At 43.4% G+C, this 25,835-nt stretch overlaps 1 protein-coding gene across 1 annotated transcript; it reads left to right on the top strand.

Moving 5' to 3' along the window:
• Positions 1–220: 220 nt before the first annotated feature.
• Positions 221–1,828, top strand: IVL (involucrin). The gene has a single exon (XM_036755591.1). It carries the CDS (start codon positions 221–223, stop codon positions 1,826–1,828), a length of 1,608 nt encoding a protein of 535 aa, XP_036611486.1.
• Positions 1,829–25,835: the final 24,007 nt, after the last annotated feature.

Here is a 25,835-nt window from a genome sequence, read left to right as displayed (position 1 = left end):
GGATTATCACCAAGCTGCAGTTGTCCCTCTCCCCACCCCTAACCATAAGCCTAAACCACTGGCCTCTTCCATTTTCAGGAGAATGGTAGAGCTCCTCACTTTATAGTGGAGTGCTTTACAAATGAGCAGCCAGGTGCTGCCTATGGTTCCTGGCTTTGTTAGGTCCTGTGGTAACTTAAATTTTTTTTTTATCTTAGGTAGAATTAACATCACCTCCAAGATGTCTTATTATCAGCACAAACAGCCTGTGAGCCTTCCCCCTGCCCTTAACCAGGAGCAGTGTAAGCAGCCTGTGCCCCAGATCCCTGTCCCTGTCCCACAGGAGCAAGTGAAGCAGCCCACACCAGTACCTGCACCATGCCCAGTACCTGAGCAAGTCCTAGACGTGCAAGAAGAGCCCACAATTCCTGTGAAGAGAGTTCCTGTTCTTACTCCACAGCTGGAGCAGAAGGGAGAGCAGCAACTGGAAGAGCAGCTGGAACATAAGCAAGAACAGCAGCTGGAAGAGCAGCTGGAACATAAGCAAAAGCAGCAGCTGGAAGAGCAGCTAGAACATAAGCAAGAGCAGCAGCTGGAACATAAGCAAGAGCAACAGCTGGAAGAGCAGCTAGAACATAAGCAAGAGCAGCAACTGGAAGAGCAGCTGGAACATAAGCAAAAGCAGCAGTTGGAAGAGCAGCTAGAACATAAGCAAGAGCAGCAGCTGGAACATAAGCAAGAGCAACAGCTGGAAGAACAGCTAGAACATAAGCAAGAGCAGCAGCTGGAAGAGCAGCTGGAACATAAGCAAGAGCAACAGCTGGAAGAGCAGCTGGAACATAAGCAAGAGCAGCAGCTGGAACATAAGCAAGAGCAGCAGCTGGAACATAAGCAAGAGCAACAGCTGGAAGAGCAGCTGGAACATAAGCAAGAGCAACAGCTGGAAGAGCAGCTGGAACATAAGCAAGAGCAGCAGCTGGAACATAAGCAAGAGCAGCAGCTGGAACATAAGCAAGAGCAGCAGCTGGAAGAGCAGCTGGAACATAAGCAAGAGCAGCAGCTGGAACATAAGCAAGAGCAGCAGCTGGAAGAGCAGCTGGAACACATGGAAGTACAGCAGCTGGAAGAGCAGCTGGAACATAAGCAAGAGCAGCAGCTGGAACATAAGCAAGAGCGGCAGCTGGAACATAAGCAAGAGCAGCAGCTGGAAGAGCAGCTGGAACACATGGAAGTACAGCAGCTGGAAGAGCAGCTGGAACATAAGCAAGAGCAGCAGCTGGAACATAAGCAAGAGCAGCAGCTGGAAGAGCAGCTGGAACATATGGAAGTGCAGCAGCTGGAAGAGCAGCTGGAACATAAGCAAGAGCAGCAGCTGGAAGAGCAGCTAGAACATAAGCAAGAGCAGCAGCTGGAAGAACAGCTGGAACATAAGCAAGGGCAACAGCTGGAGCAACAACTGGAACAACAGTTGGAACACAAGCAAAAGCAACAGCTGGAAGGGCAGCTGGAACATAAGCAAGGGCAACAGCTGGAGCAACAACTGGAACATAAGCAGCTGGAAGAACAGCTGGAACATAAGCAAGAGCAGCAGCTGGAAGAACAGCTGGAACATAAACAAGAGCAACAGCTGGAAGAGCGGCTGGAGCAGAAGGAAGAGGAGCTGAAGCAGCAACTGGAGGAGAAGGAAGAGCAACGGCAGCTGGAGAAAGGTCAGGAGGCTCAAGGATGTGTTGATGTTCCCATCCCCATCAAAGAGCCTGAGCTGGTCCCACAGGCTCCAGAAGATTCCTTCCCTCCCGTAGAGCAGCAGCAGCAGAAGCAGCCAGTGCACTGGCCCTTCAAACAATAGTAACTTTCCCCAGCTTCCCCCCTCCCCGGCGCCCCTTTCCCCCATCCCTGGACCTCTTCTTGCTACAAAATGAAGAATTAGAGAAAGAGAGAAAGAGACCCTGCCCGGGCTTACCTCATGCTTTCCCCAGCCTAGGTGGTCCGCCTCATCCTGTGAAAGCCTCTGATTCCCTTCCTCTCTGTGTATTTCATGCACCTCTAGGACGGGGGGGGGGGGCAGGCACTGAAAAAGGGGAGACCGTTCCTCACCCTTGTCCCGCCTACCCCTGCCCCACCTCGCCCCCATCCCAATCTCATCTGCGCCTTGGGAATTGAGCCTCTCCTTAGTGGACTGTATAACCTTTGTGGTGTCTGAAATATAATCCTTAAGTTTTGTGTCCTGCTAATGTGTCTATGTGTGATGGTCTCAGTGTGAGTGGGCACTTGTGCTCCTACTAATAAATCTTGGAATCCCTGAAACAGTGTCCTCTTCTCCTTTATTCACCAAACACCCCCTGTGTTCCCAGTGCTCTCCATAGCTGGTGTCTGACTTTCCTTTGTCTGATTCCTTTGTTCTTTAGCCTGATGCGCTACAGATAAGAGTGAACTGGGATTCAGCAGACCTGGGTTCAAATCCTCTCTCTACCACTGAGTACATTTTATGACTTTGGCTAAGTTACTTCTCTGGGCCTCAATCTCCTTGGGGTGGTGTGTTGGTGGTGGGGCAGGTAGTTAAACTGGGATAGTGGTGGGGAACCTGTGGCCTTGAGGCCACACGTGATTTGTTTTGTAAAATTTGGATTCCATCAAAAGGCTGCACTTAAGGATCTAGAGAATTCCTGTTCTTACTCCATAGCTGGAGCAGAAAGGAGAGCAGCAACTGGAAGAGCAGTTGGAACATAAGCAAGAACAACAGATGGAAGAACAGCTGGAACATCAGCAATGCACAACAGCTGGAATTGATTGTGTTCTAGCTGCTCTTCCAGCTGCTGCACTTGCTTATGTTCCAGAAGGCCACAGGTTCCTCACCCCTGAACTAGGTGGACCAGATCTGAAGATGCTCAGAAACTTCCTGCAGCTCCCATACATTCCCATCAGTTCTAGAGCTATAACAATTCCTGACTTAAAGTAAAACAAACGGGGGAGAAAGGACATCAAAACCCTAGGCTCTGAAACATTCCCTGAACACTCCTTTTACATCTGAATCTGAGATCATTGATTTAGAGGTAGAAGGAACCTTACAGGTCTTTGAATCCAACTTCCTGATTTTTCAGATGACCCAGTGATGTTAAGTGACTGGCCCAAGGATGCCTAGATAGCAAGTGAGATTTGAACCCATTTCCTCTCTTTCCAAATCTGTTGCTTCTTCTGCTGCTGTTATGCTGTCTCAGAGATTTGTCAACTCTTTAATAAAGTTAGGTCACCTCCTCCTATGCCCATGGGTGTGTCTCAGCCTGTCAGTGGATCCCCAGAAAAAGAATCTTGGGGAAGAAGGAAGAGAGAAGAGAGAGCCATACAGGTCAGCAAGTAGGGGGTATAGATCCTCATCCTGGTTTTTGTTTCCCCACCTCCCCTTTTTGCTACCTCAGTTTCTCTCCCTACAAGTGAGGAAGAATTGCTATTACTCTGGCAGAATGTGGACCGGCTAGCTGCTTGGTTTGTAGCCCTGAGGACTTTTGTCAGTGATGGGGTGATGGGACCTGGACCAGATCTCGGCTGCTGCCTCTGTCCAACACACCTGGCCCAGCCCAGCCTACCTAGATCACCTAATTAGCTTACTAGACATTCCTTTCACTTTCTCACTTGGCCCACCCCAGACTACTTACTACTCCTTACTCCCATCCAGAACCTTTCACTGTTCCTTTTGTATATAAGCATCAGCCTCATCCCCATTAGTCTGAAGGTTCACTAGGAACCCTGCCCACTTCTACTGGCTTATAATAAACTTTGCCACTTGGCTGGAAGACAGTTTGAGTGGTGAATTCATTCCAGGCAGATGCTGCCCTGTACATTGACATTTTGGGGTTCCCAGCATTCCCAAACTGAGTAAGTAGGCCAGTGAAGGCTTCCTAAATCAATGATGTTAGTTTCCCAGATCTAGACTGGTCAATTGTGACTCCTTCCATACTGGACAGCCACCAAAAATCTAATCTTCCCTCCCAGAACACCCTCACTGATTTGAGGGCATTCAATCTTTCTCTTCCTCCGACATGAATCACATTCTTTCTAGATTAATTCTCAGCCAGTTAGGAAGATTTCTGAGGGTGTGGGTGAGGGGAGGTTTGTGGCATTTCAACCAAATAACTAGAGTGTACACAACCACTTAATAAATTAACTATTTCCCCTCCCTTGGGCATAGGCTTGGAACAGATTCTCAGTTTACAGATAAGGAACCTCTTATTATGCTAGGCAGTTTGCTAATGGCTCATTTGATGCTTACAACAACCCTGAGAGGTAGGTGCTATTATTCTCCCCATTTTATAGGTGAGGAAACTGAGGTAGACTGTGGTTAAAGTGACTTTCCCAGGGCCACACAGCTAGTAAGTGTGAGAGGAAGCATTCAGACTCAGGTGTTGCTGACTGCAGGCCCAGTCTTCTATCCAGTGTGTTACCTAGCTGCCTCTATAATAACAGCATCTATTTCTCCAGCATTTTACATCCTTTACATCATCTGGATCTCAGCTTAGAGACTTGCCTAATGTCATATGGCTAGTAAGTGCCAAAGCCAGACCGGCTACTAAACCATGATGTCACTTTTCCACTGGCATGGTGTTACCATATACACCCTGGTCAGCAATCCCAGGAACTGAGTGCAACAAACCAGCTCACCTTGGCAGCATAGCCTGCCCTAAATCTTAGAGTAATTCCACCCCACCCTCCACCACTTCACAAGATGATTGATTTTTGCTATCTCAAACAATAATAATTCTCACACCCTTTCCTGATATTTCAAAGGCTACCAACAGCCTCATCTCTTTAGTTTAAAAGTCTTGCTCAGGTTAAAAAGCAAATATCCCTGGGAGTCCTTATACTTTAAGCTGATTTCAGTCATTTACATCTTAATGTGAATAAGCTGATTTTAAGATTTTGCTGGAGGGCAGAACACTTGAGTGGATTACCTGTGAGGAGGGAGACATCAGAAAGGGTGTGAGAAAGAGGGTGGTTGGGCCAAAATGACAGCTTAGTATGCTTACTTTAAAGAAAATCACTACTTAGAAACCACTCCCTCCTAGATGCCTCTGTCCCTGTCACCCCAGTTCAGCCTCTCACCTATTTTAAGTCCTTCTGTGTCTAAATCTCCAAGAAGTTTTTAATTTACTTCTAGGAAAACCTAGTTGAAAGAGTGCTGAGTTGGAAGTTAGGAGATCCGGGTCTAGGTCTAGCACTGACTTTATGACCTTAGTCAAGTCACTTTTAGAGTCACATGACCTGGGCTCAAATCCTAGCTCTTCTACTTGCTACTAATGTGACCTTGGGAAAGTCCTTCAACCTCTTGGACCTCAGTTTCCTCATCACTAAAGTGAAGGAGTTGGAGTAGATGATTTCTAAGTCATCCTTCAGCTCTAAATCTATAAGTCTTTGATCCAGGGATACCTGTCAAGGCCTCATCCAATTGAGGGGAAATAGCTAATTCATTACATGATTGGGCACAATCTAGTGGTTTTCATGTGGTTTGGGGTTCTGGGAACCCCGATGATGCAGTTTGGGGTTGCTGGGAAACCTGAAAGGTAAGGGTACAAAGTGAGTCTGCCTGGAAAGAATTCAGGCACTCAAGCCTTCTTTCAGTCAAAGTAGCAAAGTTTATTGCAATTCCAATAGAGTGGGCTAGATTCCTAAAGAATCTGCAGCTTGATGGGGGTGAGATTGATACTTATATACAAAAAAGGAACAGTGAAAAGATCTGGATGGGATTAAGGAGTGGTGAATAGCCTGGGCCAAATGCCTTGGGCAGGGAGATGCCAGGGACTAGGTTGTGTGGGAAAATTCAGGGACTGGGTTGCTGAAATGTATGGGAAAATTCAGGGTCCAGGTCCCATCACTCCATCAGTTTGGTTGGAATTCCACAACCTTCTTCCCACCCACACCATCAGAAAGCTTTCTAACTGACTGAGAATTAATGTAGGATTCAAGAATGAACCAAATGAGCTTGATTTATGGTGGCAAGAAGGGAAAGACCGAATACTCCAAAACCACTGAGTGTGTTCTGGGAGGAAAGATTACATTTTTCCCCCTTTTCTCCAGCCTGCACATGGAGACCTCAGAGATTTAAAGTGGGAAGGAACCTTAGAAGTTTTCCAGTCCACTACTCTCACTTTACAGATGAGGAAACTGAGACCCAGAGAGGTTAACACACCTTGCCCAATGTCACACACACACACACACACACACACACACACACACACATACACACACACAAAGGATTTGGAACCCAAGTTCTTGCACTCCAAATCAGCCCTTTTTCATCTTTCATAATGAAAGCTTAAGTGCTCATTTCCTTTAAACCAACTTTAGTACTTATTTAATGATTTCAAACATCTGAGTACGCTCATGCAAATCACAAACATATTTTGTAAATCATAAAATATTTCATAATATGAGTCATTTTCACTTTTTATAGGTCTTCATGAGTCGTGATGGTGGAAAAAAAATCATTACCTGGGGTCTAGCCAGATGATGAGTCTTCCTGAGTTTAATTAGGCTGACCTACTCATGACATGTCGCCAGGCTGGGCCTGTGTGTATGTGTTTCCTACATGGTAAGACTTGCCGGAGCTTGCTGACTTAGCCTGAGAACTCAAGGCCATGATGAGGCATTCCAGGAAGACATTATGTAGGAAATTTATTTTATTTTTTTTTACTATACACTCCTAACTAGGGAATGTAATGGAGCATAGTGGAAAGTGGGCTGATTTTGGAGTCCAGGGACCTGAGTTCAAATCTTGCCTTTGTTATTATCTGTGTGACCTTTGGCAAGTAAGAGCCTCTCTGGGTTTCCTTATTTGTAAAATTCGAGTGTTGGGCTAAGGTCCCTCCCGATGCTACATCTATGACTGATTAGAGAAGATCTTATGATTTCCCCTTGAAAATAGACCTTAAAAATGTGCCTTTGAAAACTGGAAATTGAAGAAGTCTATCAATTGGGAAATGGTTGAACAAATTCTTATATATGATTTTGATGGAATACTATTGTGCTGTAAGAAATGATGAGCAGGATGCTCTCAGGAAAATTGGGAAAGACTTACATGATCTGATGCAAAGTGAAATGAGCAGAACTGATGGGGTACAGGTTCTGGGAGCCCCCTTGAACTCTCCTTGAATTTTCCCACTTGATGAGGCATTTGCCTGAGGCCATAAGCCTTTCTTTATCACTAGGTCTAAATCTCTAGGTTATTCTTAACCTAGCCTAGCCCATCATTGTCTGGCTACTTCCCACCCTTGATCCTATGTCTATGGCCAAATCAGTTACCCTTAAACTAAACTAGCCCTACATTGTCTATTATCTCCAGGTAAAACAGCTTTTTCTTGCCACTTTTATCCCATTCTATCTCTCCCTTTCTCCTTCTCCCAATATATTCCTCTATCACTCCTTAATTTTATTTTTTAGATATCATCCTTTCATATTCAACTCACCCTGCACCCCCTGTCTACATATATGTATAACTACCCTAATACTGAAAAAGGTCTCATGAGTTACAAATAAAATCTTTCCATGTAGGAATGCAAACAAAACAGTTCAACTTTAGTAAATCCCTTATGATTTCTCTTTCCTGTTTACCTTTTCATGCTTCTCTTGATTCTTGTATTTGAAAGTCAACTTTTCTATTCACCTCTGGTTTTTTCATCAAGAATGCTTGAAAGTCCTCTATTTCATTGAAAATCTGTATTTTGGTCCAAGGTAACACAGCTAAGCATCTGAGGCAAGATTTGAACTCAAGTCTTCCTGACTCTCAATCTCACACTCTCCACTGTACTGCCTAACATCTTCTGGCTGTACATTTTTTTTTCCTGTTCCACTTTTGTAAGGGGTTGGTGCCGACCCCGGGGTTGTCAGGACCCTAGCCCTGGCCTGTTTCCTGGGTAAAACTAGACAGGCTTAGTAGGAGCTGGAACGGCAGGCGCCCGGAGGGAGGGCCTCCGCCTTTAACAACACCCTGTAGTCATCCTGCACATGCAGGCAGAGTCCATCCACAAGGGACTCACAAGCCCAGAAGGAGGAACCCAGCTGGCCATTACCTAATGCTCTTGAACCAGTGCCTAACACAGCAATGCTTTGATACTTTACTTACTGGAACATCTTTGATACTTTACAAGGACATCCTGCCCCGTGCCTCACATAGCTCATACAGCTCTGATACCAGCTTGCAACATACCCGAGCCTTCCCATGCCTCCGTAGATACTGTAGGACAGCATCCCCCTTTGTTCCCATACTCCTACAGAAACTATCTTGTTACAGCCCTAATTTTTCCCATATGCTTTTAGGAACCATAGTTTGCAACAATCCAGATTCTTCCCACCTGATATCGATACCCATATCTAATCAAAGTGCAACAATACACTCATACAGCAACATTTCTGTTTCTTCCCATGCTGTCATCCCCTTACCCCTTGAACACCTGCTTCTGCTCACGTAGTGCAAAACCCTATAAAACTGGATAATGTCTCCCAATAAATTGGAGTTGTACCTTCTCTGACTCCTGGCTTATCATTACATCCTGAGGTTGGGGTCCTTGCTGGTTGGGGACCCCCAACACACTTTGTATATGGAAAAGCTCATTTTCGTCATGTTTGTTAAATTCAAATATTTTTAAAAAAAAAAAGAAGGAAGAGGATGGTTGCTTGTGTTAAATGCTGCAGAAAGACCACTTTCTCTCTCCAAACTCAGTGCTGATCGAAATGAAAAGAACACTAGATTTAGAGTTAGAAGATCTGGGTTTGAAACCTAGTTCTGCTAATTCCTAGCTGTGTGATTTTGGACAAGTCTCTTTACCTTTCAGGATCTTGGTTTTCTCATCTGTAAGATGAGAGTATTAGACTTGATCGCAGGTTCTTGATGTTTTCTGGGTCGTGAATCCCTTGGGTAGCCTGGTGAAACCTATGGGTCTTCTTTCAGAATAATGTCTTCAAATGCATAAAAAAATAGGACTACAAAAGAAACAAATTGTATTGAAATACAGTTATCAAAAAGTAAACAAACAAGCAAAAAACAACCCCAAATTCATGGACCTCCTATTTAGAGAGTAGGATCTGAAGTCAGAAAGTTATTGTTGTTGCTTTTCAGTCATGTCCAACTCTTCCTGACCCCATTTGAGATTTTCTTGGCAAAGATACTGGAGTGATTTGCCATTTTCTTCTCCAGCTCATTTGACAGATGAGGAAACTGAGACCAACAGGGCGAAGTGATTTACCCAGGGTCAACCAGTAAGTATCTTAGGTCAGATTTGAACTTGTAAAGATGAATCTTCCTGACTTCAGGCCAGGCATTCTATCCATTGTGCTACCAACTGTCCTGGAGTCAGGAAGATCTCAGTTCAAATCCCACCTCTGTTATTTATTAGCTCTGTAACCTAGGGTAAGTCATTTAACTTCTGTCTGCCTCAGTTTCCTTATCAGTAAAACGAGGATAATCACAGCACCTACCTCTCACAGTTGTCATGAAGATTGAATGAAATAATATTTGTAAAGAGCTTTTAAGCCTTAAAGCATTATATAAATGCTTCTTTATTATTAATATTATTATTTATCCTCATACCATTTGGGGGTCTACAGTCCCCAGGTTAAGAAGCCTTGGACTAGATGGTCTCCACAGTCCTTTCCACCAAAACCTAAATCCTTTGTTCCTATGACTCACGGAAACTCTTCTTTTCCCCAAACCTGCTCTACTTCCTAACTTTCCTGTTTCTGTTCATGAAACAACCCTAATCCCAATCACCCAGGCTTGTAATCTCAGTGTCATCTTTGAGTCCTTCCATTCCTTCAGTGACCACATCCAATAAGTCACCCAGTCCTACTGATTCTGCCTTTGACATAGTTTTCAAGCCCCCTCCTTTACCATTTCCAGCGTAACCACAATGATTCAGGCCTTCAATTACTGCTCCCTTGGACTACTTAAAAAACAACTCCTAACTGGTCTCCCAGCCTCCAGTTTCTCTCATCTTTTCTTTACATGAACAAAAAAGTAATCTCTCAAATGCACTGGTTAGATGGGCATTGCTGTTCTTCTGCTGAAAAAATGTTTCCTTTTTGCCAATTGGAGAAAAGACATGATATCATTGGTCCTCTTCGAAAACGAAGGATGAACAAAAACAACAGGAGAAAAAACAAATTGTCTCCCTGATATTCAAGGACCTAGGCTTGAATCCAGTCTCTGATACTTTGCCAGTTATGTGGCCCTGGGCAAGTCTCGTAACCTCTCTGGGTCTCAGTTTCTTCACCTATAAAATGGAGATAATAAAATCTATATTGCCTCCTTCAAAAGATTTTTTGTTGTAAGGCTCAGATGAGATAATGTAGTCTTTTGCAAACCTTAAAATGCCATATAGAATATCAGTTATTCTCACTTCCATGACTTTGCCAATGGTGGGGAACCTGCAGCCTTGAGGTCACATGTGGCCCTCTAGCTCCTCAAGTGCAGTCCTTTGACTGAAACCAAACTTCACAGAACAAATCCCCAGTGCTCCCTTCTTGAGCTCTGGGTTCATTCATACTGCTCAGGGATTCTCTCTTGTATGGAGACTATAAAGGAGGGGAGAAGGGGAAGGCTCAGAAATATACCCATTCTGATATCCAGGATATGATTCAGAATTCTCATCACTGCTCTTCAAAACTGGCATGGATGTGAGTGAACAGAGGCCCTGGGCCTCACAGCTTACACTCATTGAGCCTCAAGGCTCAATGACAGCTGGGCTTCATCAGCCTCTGCATTCATCCTAATACTCATTCATCTCACACTCCCTCAAATCAAGGCTCACTTGACCTTAGACACAGGCACAAGGTGCCAGGGTTTCCAGGTTCTTAGGTTTACCCTCACTCCTCAGTGAACTGATTCTCACTTGCTCTAAAGCATTTCAGACACTGGCTCTCCAGTTTTCTTTCATCTGCCCTGGGCTGGTCTCTGCCAACATGGCCTCTCAATCACCAGCTGATGCATACATCTAAGTATACCTGAAAATTTACGAACAGCCGTATTCTGCAGTGTCTAGCTTCTCTGCCCTGGAGTCTAACATTCCTCCAGTGCCTGGCACACAGCAAGCTCTTAATAAATGTTACTTTGTCTTGTCTTGTCTTCTGAATCTCACTATAGCCCAAAAGGAGCCCTGATTCTTGAAGGCTATTCCAAGGGAGCACAAATTCTGTCAGGTCCTACTAAGGTGAACCATTTTCATTCTAGGCTTTGTGGTGGATTGTATATTTGGCTCAGGACTGATTTAGCTAAACCAGCAGGGGCTGTTTTTGAGGTGATGATTGTCTTTGGCATAATTCAGGAATATTGTCTTGTAAGGTGTGGAGGGGTCGATAGGTGTATCCATGGAGGGAGCATTTCCTTCTTTACTTCCAAAAGAAGCAAACATGACAGCTCATCAAAAAGCTATAATACTTGCTGACAGCAAAACCTGTGTTTCACTCAGTTTGAACCCACAGTGTATATAGAGAGCTCTGTTCTTTGCCCTCAACCTTGACCTCTAATCCCAACCAGTTTTTTCCTCTGTCTTCACCTCTACGCTGGCTATACTTTCACTCTTTCCCCACCTTGATGCCTTGGTGAACCAGTTCAACTCTACACTGTCCTATTTTCTTGATTTCTTTGCCTCTTTATCCTATTGCTGATCTTGCCCTGCCAAGCCTCAGCCCACTATCCTCTAGCTTTGCTCCTACTTAATGAAGTGAGCAGGATTAACCCTAAATGCTGGAGGAAACCAGGAAACTGTGTTGACTGGGCCCACTACAGATTTGTTGCATAATCTTAACTGGGTGCTCACTGCCACAACACGATTCTTTTACATCTCCTGAGTTGATACATTAACTCTCTCACCATGGCAGCTTTTTCAAACACTTTCATCCCTCCTCAAACTTCCCATGACTCTTCTTCCCCCCACTGAGCTGAGAATCTTGCCTTATATTTCACTGAGAAAATTGAGGCCATTTGCCAAGAGCTCCCTGTTCTCTCCTCTCTTTCTCACGTTATTCAGGAGCCTTTTCCCATTATCACTTTCTTTTCCCCTGTATAATATGAAAAAGTGGCCTTTCTGTTTGCCAAGGCTAATTCTTCTTCATGCACAAATTATCTCATTCTACTCTGTCTTCTCCAGCATATTGCCCCTTCTATAATTTGTACTCTCTCACTAATCTTCAATCTCTCCCTGGCTGCTTCCCTTCAGCCTACAAATACTTCTATGTTGTCCCCATTCTCAAAAAGCAAACCAAAAAAATCCAAACCCTCACTTGATCCCCATTAGTTCTATAGTATTCTATACTTCTCCTGTTAGTGGTAAAACTCCTCTACAATTGTGCTTCCCCTTCTTTCCCTCTCACTCTCTTCTTAACTCAGTACATTCTGACTTCTGACCTCATCATTCAAAAGAAACTGGTCTCTCCAAAGTAATAGATGATCATTTGAGCGTCAAATTTAACAACCTTTTCTCAGTCCTCATCCTCAGATCTTCATCCAGGTTCATGACCACTTATTTGAGTTTCCCCCAAGACTTTGTCCCATTTCCTCGTCTCTTCTCCCTCTATACTGTTTCACTTGGTGATCTCATCAGCTTCTGTGGATTCAATTATCAACTCTCTGCGGATGATCCCCAGATCTACTCGTCCAGCCCTAACCTCTCTCCTAACCTCCAGACTTGCGTCTCCAACTGCCTATTGGACATTTAGGACTAGATGCCCTATAGACATCTTAGGATCTAAGACTTAGATGCAAAGTGTACAAAATGGAAAATATTATCTTTCCCCTCCCTTACCCTTTTCCTAATTCGCCCATTACTGTTAATGGTATCACTGTTCTCCCTGAGACTGAGGCTCACTACCCAAATCATCCTACCTCCCTCCATATCCAATGTGTTACCAAGTTCTGTTGATTCTACCCTCCTAACACCTCTTGTATATGCCCCTTCTCTCCTCCGACACCGCTACTACCTTGATGCAAGCCTTTGTCTCCTTACACCTGGATTACTGCAACAACCTCCTGACTCCTCTTCCTGCCTCATTTCTCTACTCATTGCAGGCCATTTTGTACTCAGCTGTCAGATTGGTCTTCCTAAAGCACAGGTCTAAACATGCTACCCCCTCCCACCACCCTGCCCTCCATTTCAATAAACTCCAATGCCTCTCTGTTATCTTCTGGATCAAATAGAAAATCCTGTTTGACATTCAAAGTCCTTTATGACCTGGCTCCCTCCTCCCTTTTCAGTCTTCTTATACCTTCTGCCCCTAACATAGTCTGCTGTCCAGTGATACTGGCCTCCTTGCTATACCTTACCCAAGACATCCCATTCCCTGACCCTATTCGTTTCCACAGGCTGTCCCCCATGCCTGGAATTTTCTCCCTCATTGCCTTCTCCTGGGCTCTGAGGCTTCCTTCAGTCTTAGCTAAAATCCCCCCTTCTCCAAGGAGCCTTTCTTGATCCCACTTGCTAGTGCCTTTCCTCTGTTTATTCATCTATAGTTTATCCTGTATGTTTCTTGTTCATACATAGTTACTCACATATTCTCTCTCTCATTGGTTTGGGAGCTCCCTGAGAGCAATGACTGGTTTTTTTTTTTTGGGTGGGGGGGACTTTCTTTGTTTTTTCAGCATTTAGCACCATGCTTGGTACCTCTGTTGTTGTTCAGTCATTTCAATCGAGTCCAACTCTTTGTGACCCCATTTGGGGTTTTCTTGGCAAAGATACTGGAGTGGTTTGCCATTTCCTTTTCCAGCTCATTTTACAGAGGGGGAAACTGAGGCAAATAGAGTTAAATGACTAAACCAGGATCACATAGCTAGTGTTTGAGGCCAGATTTGAACTGAGGTCTTCCTGATTCCAGGCCCAGTGCTTTATCTTCTATGCCACCCAGCTGCCTTTCAGTACCTAGTAGGTGCTTAGTAAATGCTTGCTGTTTGACTAGTTGACTGATATAGAACTAGCATTAATGCTTTGCTAGTATTGTTGTTCAGTTGTTTCAGTCATGTCTGACTCTTTGTAACCCCATTGGGGGGTTTCTTGGCAAAGAGGCTGGAATGGTTTGCCATTTCCTTCTCCTGCCCTGCAAGTAGTAGGAGCTTTATACATTTGCTATAGTCAGAGCTTAATTAAAATATGTATGTGCCTTAGTTTCCTCACCTATTAAATGAGGCTGTTGCATCAGATGATTTCTTAGCCTCCTTCTTTCTCCTTCCAGTTACATGAGTCTATGAATGATTTCTAGGAATACCAATACAATGAGTGGGAAGGAAAGAGCTTTTCTTCCCAGGTTGCTGTGCATCCAACGCACACATTTATTGGGTGAAAGTTGCCGTATGATAAAGTCTGAAAGATAAAGTCTTCTAGTCACTGGGACTTGTCTAGGCCAAGGATCCTGTCTCCTTTGGCCTCTATACGTGTGTGATCATGGGGCAACAGGGGATGTGCCTGGGCAGGATGAAGGTGGGCAAAGCTGACCTCTCAGCTCTTTTCCCTGAGAAGAGGAAACAGGCAACAGGGAAAGTGACTAGACAGCTAATATGGTGGTGTTGTTGTTCAGTCATTTCAATCATGTCTAATTCTTTGTGACTCCATTTGGGGTTTTCTTGGCAAAGATACTGGAGTGGTTTGCCATTTCCTTCTCTTGCTCATTTTACAGATGAGGAAACTGAGGCAAACAGGGTTAAGTGACTTGCCTAGGGTCACGCAGCTAGTAAGTGTCTGAGGCTGGATTTGAACTCAGGTCTTCTTGACTCTGATGCTCTCTATCTACTGTGTCACCTAGCTGCCTGTGGAGAATATGGCATGTCAGTCCAATGCTTCATTCATTTATTCATTCTTTGATCAGGAGCACTGTGGTGTTATTGACAAAAACCATTAGTCAGAAGATCTAGATTCTAATCCCACTTTCATCCATGAATCCGTGCAAGTGCTTAAACTTCCCTGAGCCTCAGCATCTTCTGTAAAATGTGGATAATAATCTTTATATCACTTATCTCATAAACTCTTGTGTGCCTCAGATAAAGGAATGTTTGTGACTTCACTCTAAAAGCTGTAGAGGTCTATGTTAAGGTAAAGAACTTACTTTATTTGGAAACTTAAGCTATTACTCACATCAATTAATAAATTGATTGATTAAATATTTGCTGAGCATCTGCATAACATGCAGTTGGTAGTTGTTAGGGCGATTCAGGATAAGTAAGGCCCAGTCCCTGACTTTGAGTCATTCATTTCTGATTCCAAAGCGGGGAGCAGATGTGTACAATTAGCTAATGTATACAACAGAATGTGAGAAGACAGTTTCTTCCTCGGTAAAATGGGAGGGTTTTTACTCCATGGCCTCTTAATGAAGCCATGTCAGTTCTCTGTGATAAGGAAAGGCATAAGGAATGAGCATATATATAGAGTCCATTAGGTGCTGGGGGGTGTCTACCCCAAGCATGCGAAGACTTCCCCCAGGAGAATGGGCAGATGAGAACAATGTGTTCCAGGTAGCTGAAGCCAGAGCCGCGGAGAGCTTAGAGGTGCCAAGGTTATCCACTGCATCCTGGGTCATTTCCAGTCATCTTGACTTTTGTCTTGTCATTGGACTTTGATGAGGCTGTGACTTTATGCAGCTCTGCCTCACTTAAATCCAGGTCATACACAAGTCAAGACATCACCTTGTGATGTCATTGGTCCTCTTCAAATATGGATAAACAACAACTATGTGCCAAGTACTGTGCTACTTTGATCCTCACTCGTTTGATCCTCACAACAACCTTGTGAGGTAGGTGCCATTATTATCCCCATTTTACAGTTGAGGAAACTGAGTTAAACAGGTTAAGTGACTTGTCCTAGTAAGGCAGGATTTGTACTCAGGTCTTCCTAATTCTAAGTCCAGATCTCTAACCCAACTACTTAGCTACCTAGCCATTTATATTCTTCCCTTTCCAGTCCAAAAATATTCTTCCTGGCAGATAAATCAGAAGCAAACAATTCATTCAATAATTCTTTTGTTCATTGTTGTTCAGTCATTCAGTTGTGTCTAACTCTTTGTGACCCTCTTGGCAAAGACACTGGAGTGGTTTGCCATTTCTTTCTCCAGTGGATTAAGGCAAACAAGGTCAAATGATTTGCCCAGGATCAGATAGCCTGTGAGTGTCAGAGGCCGGATTTGAACTCAGGTCTTCTTGACTCCAGGCCAAGTACTCTATCCACTGAGCCACCTAGTTACCTCCTTTCATTCATAAATGTACCTAAATAATGTATCTAAAAAGAAACACATATAAGCCTTTGTAAAAATTATTTACTAAAAACTTGACATATAACACCAATGGAAAGAACAAATATGTAAAAAAAAATTTAAAGCTAATTATCCTTCAGCTTATATAATTTCTTAAGCAACTAAGTTTTGTTTTCTTGCTGCCCTCTGGGTAAAGTAGAACTTCTTTTTATTTGTTCTTATTCAAACCCACAAAATGGATGTTGAGAGACCTGGGTTCTAATTCCAGGTCTAGCTCAGCCATTGACTGATTATATGACCTTAGATAAGTCATTTTCTCTTTCTGATTTTCAGTATCCTCAATTGGAAAAAAAAAAGGTGTACTCTACGATCAACAAAATCTCTTCCATTTTTATTATTCTGTACCCTAAGTTCCTTCTATGGAACGCTAATGTTCTATGTCTGAAGTACTGCATCCCGAGTTTCCTTTCAGCTCCAACATTTCTATGATCAAATGTTCTGTGTTTCAATTCTACTGCTCTGTGTTCTTTGTACTAATAGTCTACATCTGAAGCTACTTTCCAGCCCTAACATTCAAAGATTTCCCCCAAATCTATAAGCCTTTTGTATGCCAGAATTCAAGATCAGACCATTTGGTGACCATCATATATATCACCCTTTCCCCACTGTCTCCATGAATTTATGGATTGAGTCACATCTTCTCTCAACCTGTTGAGGCTGTTCTTAGAATATAACTTTTTCTTGCCATTTAAAAATTGGTATTGATACATTTTTTTTTAAACACAACTAGACATTTCCTAACTGTGAAGATAATTTTGATGCTGTCACTCAATTTGATTGGTATTTACTCAGTTCATTGTGTGTTTTTAAATGCAATCGGGATCCCAGGATCACACAGTTAGTAGGTGTCTAAGGTAGATTTGAACTCAGCTCCTCCTAACTCCTGGGCAGTGCTCTATCCACTAGTTCATTATGTTTTACTAAGAATCAATGATTGCTTTAGTGAGTTAAGTAGGATAAAATTGAGTTCGAGTTAGTTAACACTGTTAGGAGTTGTGTGTGTTAGAATTAATTAACCTACTATGTATGAACAATCACATTATCTCTATTTGATTTATAGGGAAGATTTATATTTTCTTAGTTATAGATTTATGATTTGTCAGGCCTATATTGACGTGTGTGTGTGTGTGTGTGTGTGTGTGTGTGTGTGTGTGTGTGAGAGAGAGAGAGAGAGAGAGAGATCTGTTGTATTAACACTACCCTTGAATGTACCACGAGAACTGTGCTCCAAGAACCAGTTTCCTTATGTTTCTGTTCACTTATGCCTAATTTTCATAGCTGTTTGTAGAAAGTCCTGGAGTTGTGTTGACTAAACACTGGTGTTTTATGAACATCTCCTTGGTCAGCTTTGGAAACTGACCAATCAGTGAATTGTAATGCCTAATCCTATTTTTAGTGATCTCTCTATGTCTATAAAAAGGGCCAGAGTCCAAAGCAGATGAATCCTTGACCAAGAGGAAGATCTTTGATCTAATTGCTTAGGGGCCACCAATCTCCCTAATAAACTGATATGTGTTCAGAACTCTGCCTCAGTTGCCTTTTGCTACAGATTGGATTTTCTGCAACCCATACAATAAATCCCCAAACAGACCCCCTTACAGAGTATGTTCCTTCAAAAATAGTTTATTGATGGCCAACAAAAAGAACTGAGATCGGGAAGGGTTGACTTTTGCATTTGGACAGTCTTGTTACCTTTCTGTGCTGACTTTGTTTATATCATTGTAGTAATTGTGTATGTTGTTTTGGGCTGTACTTTTTCACTATGCATGAAGTATAATTTTTCTTGCTTTTTTGTGACATGGCTAATATGGAAATATTTTGCATGATTTTCACATGTAGAACTGATACATTGTTTGCCTTCTCAATGGGCAGGGAAGGGTCTCGAGGGAGGGAGAGAATTTGGAACTCAAAATTTTAAGTGTCAAAAATAAATAATTAATAAAAAATAAATTACAAACAATTAACTGTTTAGGTCTATTAACCAGGTGACAGAAAGCTGAAGGCTGTCCTGAGTGGGAAGAAGCTGCTTGCGCACTGTTTAGATGCTCAAACTAACATGGCGAGATCTCTTCCCCATTTCCCCCTCAGTGGAAGCTCTTTAGGACCGTGGGTATCTGATGCCCTCTAGTGTCTGTATTTTGAAAAGATCTATTTCAGTCAAGTTAGATTCTTCTTAGGTCACCCAACTCCAGACACAACTATTTCTATCTAAGTCTGATGCTGGGGATGTGGAGCCTAGATGGCAGAGGAAGAGGCAGCATTTCAGTGGAAACTGTCCCTATGTTTCCCTCCAAACAATTTTAAAATATAGAGTCAATCAAATTCTAGTAATTCAGCATAACCCACAAAAGGTTGGGGTGAGACATTTTCCCAGCCCAGGACTACTTAGGAGATCAGAAGGAGAGGTCTGCGGCACTGGGACGGGGGCTGCCCAGGAGCATAGTGTGGTGGCAGCAGGGTCACTACCAGTGGCGACAACAACAGCAGAAGCTCTCACCAGTAGAGATGGTGAGGGGATTGGATAACTGGTCAGAAAGAGATTCCAGGGGACCCTACGCTAGCACAGGACTGACTTCTGTTTTGCAACTTCATTGCCATTTATGCAGTTCCAGATTGCAGTTCTGGGGTGGAGAAGAGTGCTCCTTTTATCCATTTCTGGGTCACAGTTTCAGGGTGATGAAGAGTGCCTGCCATAGCAAGGGAGCAGGGGCCTTAGTTCTGGGTCACAGCTGAAGAAGAGTGCTTGCAGTTACAAAGGAATAAGCAGAGGCTCTACCTGGGTATGGGTCAAAGTTCCATGGGGGAGAGAAAGTTGTGGTCACTAGAGAACAGGCCCCTCCTGGGTAAGGACCAGAACCAGAACGCAGACCTAGAGAGCAACAGCCACACCTCTCTGTGGATCACACCACCTTGGAAGCACTGAAAACTTCTAGACCTTCAGCACTAGCTGAGAAAACAGCAGGGGAAAAAAGCCTGAAGTTTGGGACAGTGATTCCTATCCTCCCCCAACCCTCTTTCCACCTACCCAGAGGTGAGCCTAGCCCAACTCTAACATAACATTCAAAGTCAGGAAATAGGTTGGGAAAAAAAGAACCTAACCATAAAGTGCTCCTACGGTGACAAGGAAGCTCAAACTACAAACACAGAGGACAATAAGGTAAAAACATCTACAAGCCAAGCCTCAAAGAAAGATGCAGATTTGACATGAGCCCAATAAGGATTTCTAGAACGGCTAAATGAAAGAGGTTAAAAAAGAGAAAAAAATTTAAAAAAATCAAATAAGAGCATTAGAAGAAAAATTGGGAAGAGAAATAAGAGCAGTGCAAGAAAATTATGAAAAGAGAAATAACATCTTGATGAAAGAGGCATAAAAAGTTATTGAAGAAAATAGCACCTTAAAAAATAATTGGCCAAATGGTAAATAAGGTACAAAAACTCACTGAAGAAAACATTCCTTAAAAATTAGAATTGGTCAAGTAGAAACTAATGATTTTATGTGATATTAAGACTTGGGCTGGATATCATAGGAGGTTGTTCTTTATACCAATGATATCACAGGTCTAGAACCTATCCCTATCCCTCCAGAGAAAATAGACAGGCAGCCCTCTGCCCCTGGAAGCTTTCAATAAAGAACACATCGTCATGATATGATGTCATTCCCATAAGCATTTACTGTATCCTTTATGTATAGGGCACTGTGATTGATATGTTTGTGTGTGTGTGTGTGTGTGTGTGTGTGTGTGTGTGTGTATGTAAGTCAGGGCTCTGCCCTCCAGGAGTTTATAATTTAATGAGGTGGGGGGTATGGTGTACATGAAGGGAACTGACAGGAAGCAGAACGGGATAAGGTAAAAGGAGAAATTGAGACAAAAAGCTGTGGAATCAGAGAAGGGAGAGAGCACTAACAACAGAGTGTATCAGGAAAGGTATTTTGGAGGAGCTGGGCCTTCATGTGAGTGTTGCCAGGTAGGGATTGACTGGGTGCTATGCATGGTGTGGCTACCTGAACAAAAATAGGAACTTCTGCTTTCACTGCTACTGGCTCATTCCCTCATTCTCTCTCTCTCTCCCTCTCTCTCTCTCTCTCTCTCTCTCTCTCTCTCTCTCTCTCTCTCTCTCTCGGTTCAAAAGCAGTCTGGAGCATGACTGGGCTCAGATATTACTAAATTTGCAGACGTTATCTTTAATCAGTTCATCCCCACTTGAGCTGAAACTGAAGAAAATTTCTTCTCCTTTCAGGGCTAGTTTCTTCTGTCTCAATCTCTAAGCACGTGTTTATTGGCTTGGATGAAAATCATTGTAAGTAGCTATATTCTTTAACAATAATTTCAAGCAGCATGAAACATTTACAAGTATTAAACTCAGTCTACAGCAGGCTACTATAGAATGTACAGCCAAGAAAGTTGCTTCTCTTCCCTCCACCGTCCCTCTTCCCTACTGGCTGGATGGGGAACACGAAGGAAGTTAAAAAAAGTAAACAGAGCTCTGCTTCAATGGGTACTGCTCAGGGGAAGGATGGGAAAAAGCAGTGCTATGAATCGGACTCCATCAGTCTCACCAGCCCCACCCATTTGTTCTTCATTCCAAGCAGTCACCACTGGTATGCCTGATGGCGTCTCTGCCCACCTCTATGCACACTCTTATTCCACAGTGAGGTCTTAGGTCGGCTTACTTTTCCTGCTTTCTGGCTCAGCACCAGTGCTTCTTTATCCCCCCTCCCCAATTGTCTTCTAGTTCAGCAGTTGAGGCATAGCAGTTCAGCATGGCTCCCAGTTCTTTCCTTCTTATGTCTTTCTATGTGGTTTCTCTCCTCACTCCTGGAGCTCCTCTCCTGGAAGAAAGTTATTTACAAGATCAAAAATACCCAGAAACTTGGAACACTCTAGTTAAATGCATATGTACCTGTCATGCAAACTCTCCTTAGCCCATCTAGTCTCCATGGTAACAGTCTGAGGAGCAGGGAAGGGATTTAACAAATGGAGATGGGGAAAGCCAATGACAGGGTAAAGTGAAGGGCCTGATAGCAAATTGTCCTATGCAGAAAATATTCAGGTAAGATGTGGTGGGGTGTGGTGCAGATTAAAGAAGTTGGTCAAAGTGAGGTGGGGTTAATTTGGGTGGGCTTCTTAGAGAATGATAAATTTGACTTTGAGCTTTGAGGGAGGAGTTTCCTAGCTTTGGGGGCCCAGAGAGCTTTCTTTCAGTGTATGAGGGATGAAACTATGCCCTTTTGGTGGAGCGAATATCTACGTCCTGAGCACTGAAACACAACTCAAATGCTTGGGAGAACTGCCTGAACTGCAATAGTTTAAGGATTTGTAATCCCATTGGTGGGTCAAGTAGGTGGCACAGTGGATAGAGTGTCGGGAAGATTCATCTTAGTCTGGTCTCAGATATTTACTAGCTTTATGACCCTGGGCAAGTCACTTAACCCTGTTTGCCTCAGTTTCCTCATCTGCAAAAAGAGCTGGAGAAGGAAATGGCAAACCACTTCAGTATCTTTGCCAAGAAAACCCCGAGTGGAGTCACAAAGAGTTACACATGACTGAAATGACTGAACAATACCACCACCACCGTATTAGCTGTCTAGTCACTGGAGAAAGAAATGTAAAACCACTTCAGCAACTTTTTCAAGAAGACCCCAAATGGGGTCACGAAGAGTTGGTTATGACCGGACAACAACAACAACAGCCCCATTCGAGTAGTTTCAGATATCCATCCCTCTTTGCCTTTGCGGGTAGTTCTATGAGTTACTATGGCCAAAAAAATATTAAACACCCGGTGGCCAACACTTTGACAATAGGCCCTTTTCAAAGTAGGAAAACTGGTGCTTCCTCCAACCCAAAGACCGTCTTTTGCCAAGACCTATATCCAAGACCTGACAGAGGTTGTGCTCAAGCTGGTGTCGCCTGGAGTCCTCCACCACGGGCAGGAGGAGGATTTCATAGGTCCATAGGGGCCTTCTGGTCCAATCCTATCGTTTTACAAATTGTGGGAGCTAATTTCCTCAGAGGTTACACCAGAGCCCACGTTCTTCATGTCATTCACACTAATAGAGAAATATACCTAGTGTTTCGTAGTCACTTGTGCCATTTGATCCTTACAGCTGCTTCATGAGGGCAGGAGTCCAAAGTAATAGCATTTTCACATTGTCTTGCCTCCATACCACAATCTCGCCATCTCCAGGCTACGCTGCTGATAGCTCCAGCTTCCCCCTTTCTTTGGAACTGGGGTCCCAGCCCTGTGATTCTGGGCTCTGATTGGTGAGTACCACCATCCCACTTCTAGGCCATTTCCATTTTCTCCATCTCCTCCTTTCTTCCATCTCCTCTTACTATCAGGTACCCTCTCTCCCTTGTCAATTCTTGTTCCAAGAGCAGTAATCGAAATAACACTACAGTTATTACACATATCATGTGATATATACCCCGACAATTATTATACATATTAATGCTACATCTCAATCAATTGCTTTTTGTCTCCAGTCACCATTTTCTCTGATACCCTTCTCCAAAATATCCCTTCATGGGCCCTACTGGTATTGTCTTTCTTTTTAGAATGTAAGCTCCTTATCAGAACAGAGTACCTTGTCTCTTTGTATTTGTATTCCTATCCCTCAGGAAAGTGCCTGGCATACAATAAACACTCAATAAATGCTTTTTTTATTTGTGTATTGATTATAGAAGAGGAGACAGATTCAGCGAAGTGAAATGATTTGTCCAAGGTCATGTGGCCAGTAAGTAGGTTTGTTATTTCAACCCAGATCTCATGACACCAGGTATGCTAAGTCCTCTAGTACGTCATGGTTGCCCCCTGAGCTTCCAGTGACCTCACGGTTAGTATTAGCATTGATTCTTTCCTGTCGGTGGACTCAACGAGGATTCACAGAATCTCACAATCTGACAGTTGGAGGGGACTTTGGTGGTCATCTAGTGCTACCCATCTACAAAAGAAATGCCCTGTTTGAAGACATCCAAGGAGGGGCACCTAGCTCTGGAGGCTCACCGTCCTAGGCTGGGACAGCTCTAATTCATGATAGCTGCTTCTGCGAGCCTCGCTGGGGAAGGGTGTTAGCTTCTGCGGGTAGCTGCCCTTTCTTAGATCTGATCCCTGAGAAGTGGGCCTCCTGTTGGGTCTAGCGCTTCCTCCTGTGCTACCTCACCTTTATTGGTGCTTCCCTCCTTTCCTAAACTGTTACCCGAAAGCCCCGATTCAGAATTCTGGCCCCGCTGACATTACTATTAACTGGAATTCATATGCTGCTCAAAGCTTACGAGCGCATCCTATGCACGCTATCCCTCTTGTATCCTCACAACCGTCCTGTGAGGTGAGCGCGATGGGTATTATTAAACACCTTACAGATGAGGATGCTGAAACAGATGGAGATGACTTGCCTGATATAACTACGTGGCTCAGTGCTTAGAGTGCTAGACTTGGAGCCAGGAAGACCCGCATTCAAATCCTGCCTCAGATACTCCCTAGGTGTATGATCCTGAGCAAGTTACTTAACCTTCATCTACTTTGGTTTCCCTATCTGTAAAATGGGAATAATTATAGAACCTATCTTCCAGGGTGATTATGAGGGTAAAATGAGGTAACGTGTGTAAGGTGCTTTGTAAACCTCAAGGTTCCATATAAATGCCAGCTATTATGATGATGGTTATTATGATTACTAGCTAGCAAGTATCAGAGGTAAGATTCAAAGGAAGGCCTTCCTGAATGCAAAGCCAGCATTCAATCCTCAACACTGTGAGTTTCTAAACTGGGGTATGGTACCCCAAGAGAGGAGGAGTTTTTCAAAAAGTATGGGGAATATCTAGCAAATAGTAGTATTGTAGTATTGAAACTCATCTATTTTATTTCTTATGTGCATGTGCATGATAAATTCTAGCATTTATTTCCTTTCATATCGGATGGTGAGTATAAGAAGGTTTATTGAAAGCTAAAGATGGAGGGAATGGAGAAAATTGGGAACTCTTACTCTATGCAACAATGTTAAGTCAGTAAGTAGTCACTTACTATGAGGCAGGTACTGTGCCAAGCTCTTCAAATGCAAATATAAGCAAAAAAGAAAGATTGCCCCTTTCCTCAAGGAGTTTCCATTAAGCAAAAAAGAAAGATTGCCCCTTTCCTCAAGGAGTTTCCATTCTAAAGGAGAAGACAACAATACAAGGAAACTGAAAAGGGATGTGAGGTAGAACATGCTCTGCACAGGGGCATGATGGAGAAATCCAGAGGAGTGTAGCCTGCTGGGAAATAAAGAGAAGGCTGTCTTTGGAATCCTTAAATGGAGGCTCTGAGAGGAGCCCTCCACCCTCCAATTAGAGGGAGAGGCCCCAGGGGTGGAGGGAGCTTTGCTTCTCATTTTTGTCATTCTCTCACTCTTTGTCACCCCAGTACTCCAAAATACCTTTCCTTTAGTCTTCTGTCACAGCCCCTGAATCTTGGTCCTACTTCTAACACTCCCTCAGATGAGGGAGATCCTTCTCATTCTATGGGCTGTCTAAGCTTTTCTTCTGGATTGGAATCCTCTAAGGCATTGATGTAAATCTTTAAATAACATTTCCCCCATCTTGCTGATGAGGAAAAGTAATCTCAGAGAGGTTGTGATTTTCCCTAGGGTTCTTCAGGTAACAGGTAAGTAACAGGGCCACGACTAGAACTCAGAGGTCAGCCAGCTGCCCCGATGAGTCTTTTTCCCTCTTAATATTCACTTGACAAAATCCTGGCTTGTGCCTGTGGAGGGATCCTGAGGCTCACGAATCTGGACACTGGGCAGTACCACAGGTTCAGCTCATTCCAATCTCTTTCTGCTGTGGAACCTTTACTAGAAGGAGCATGGAGTAGTTATAGATGATAGGATTATGTGATATTAGAGCTGAAAGGAACCATTTGAGACCATCCAGTTCAATACTTTTGTTTGATTGAATTGAATCAGAAGTTGGCAGGGGTGTGGCCTCTTTGCTGTTCCTTGCCCATGAGATACTCTGAACATTTTCACTGGTTGTGCTCCATGCCTACAATGTTCTCCCCTCTTGTCACCACCTTAAGTCTCAGCTAACGTCCTACCTCCTGCCAGAAGCCTTTCCCAGTCCTCCTTAATCTTGGGGCCTTCCATCTAAGCCTACCCCCAATTTATTCCTTATATATTTTGCTTGTATTTAATTGTCTCCCCCTCCCCCCAGATTGTGAGTTCCTCAAGAGCAGGAAGTGTTTTTTGCCTTTCTTTGTAGCTTCAGCTCTTAGCATGGTGCCTGCCTCATAGTAGGTTAGTTGACTGATGGATGAAATGACCTCCAGAGAATCCCATATACCCCTTTAGTGAATCCATGGCGAAGGTGGGATAGGGTTGTGTTATGCCTGATCTCTCCTGGGTAATTGTGGGTTTAACAGTGGAAAGGGAATGTTGTATCAAGCCCCTCCCCTTTGTAATCCACCTTCCCCGAAGCTACCAAATAGACATTCGAAAAGCATAAGTCACTCCCCTTCTTAAGAACCTTCTTTGGCTCTCTATCACTTCTAGGATAAAATACCAACTCCTCTTTTAAGCATGTAATATATTTTTATTCACTTAGCATGTA

Source organism: Trichosurus vulpecula, chromosome 4 (assembly GCF_011100635.1).
Source record: "Trichosurus vulpecula isolate mTriVul1 chromosome 4, mTriVul1.pri, whole genome shotgun sequence".
NCBI classification, from domain to species: domain Eukaryota; kingdom Metazoa; phylum Chordata; class Mammalia; order Diprotodontia; family Phalangeridae; genus Trichosurus; species Trichosurus vulpecula.
Note: the sequence above shows the minus strand (reverse complement) of the source record. Positions and strands in the feature narration are given on the sequence as shown.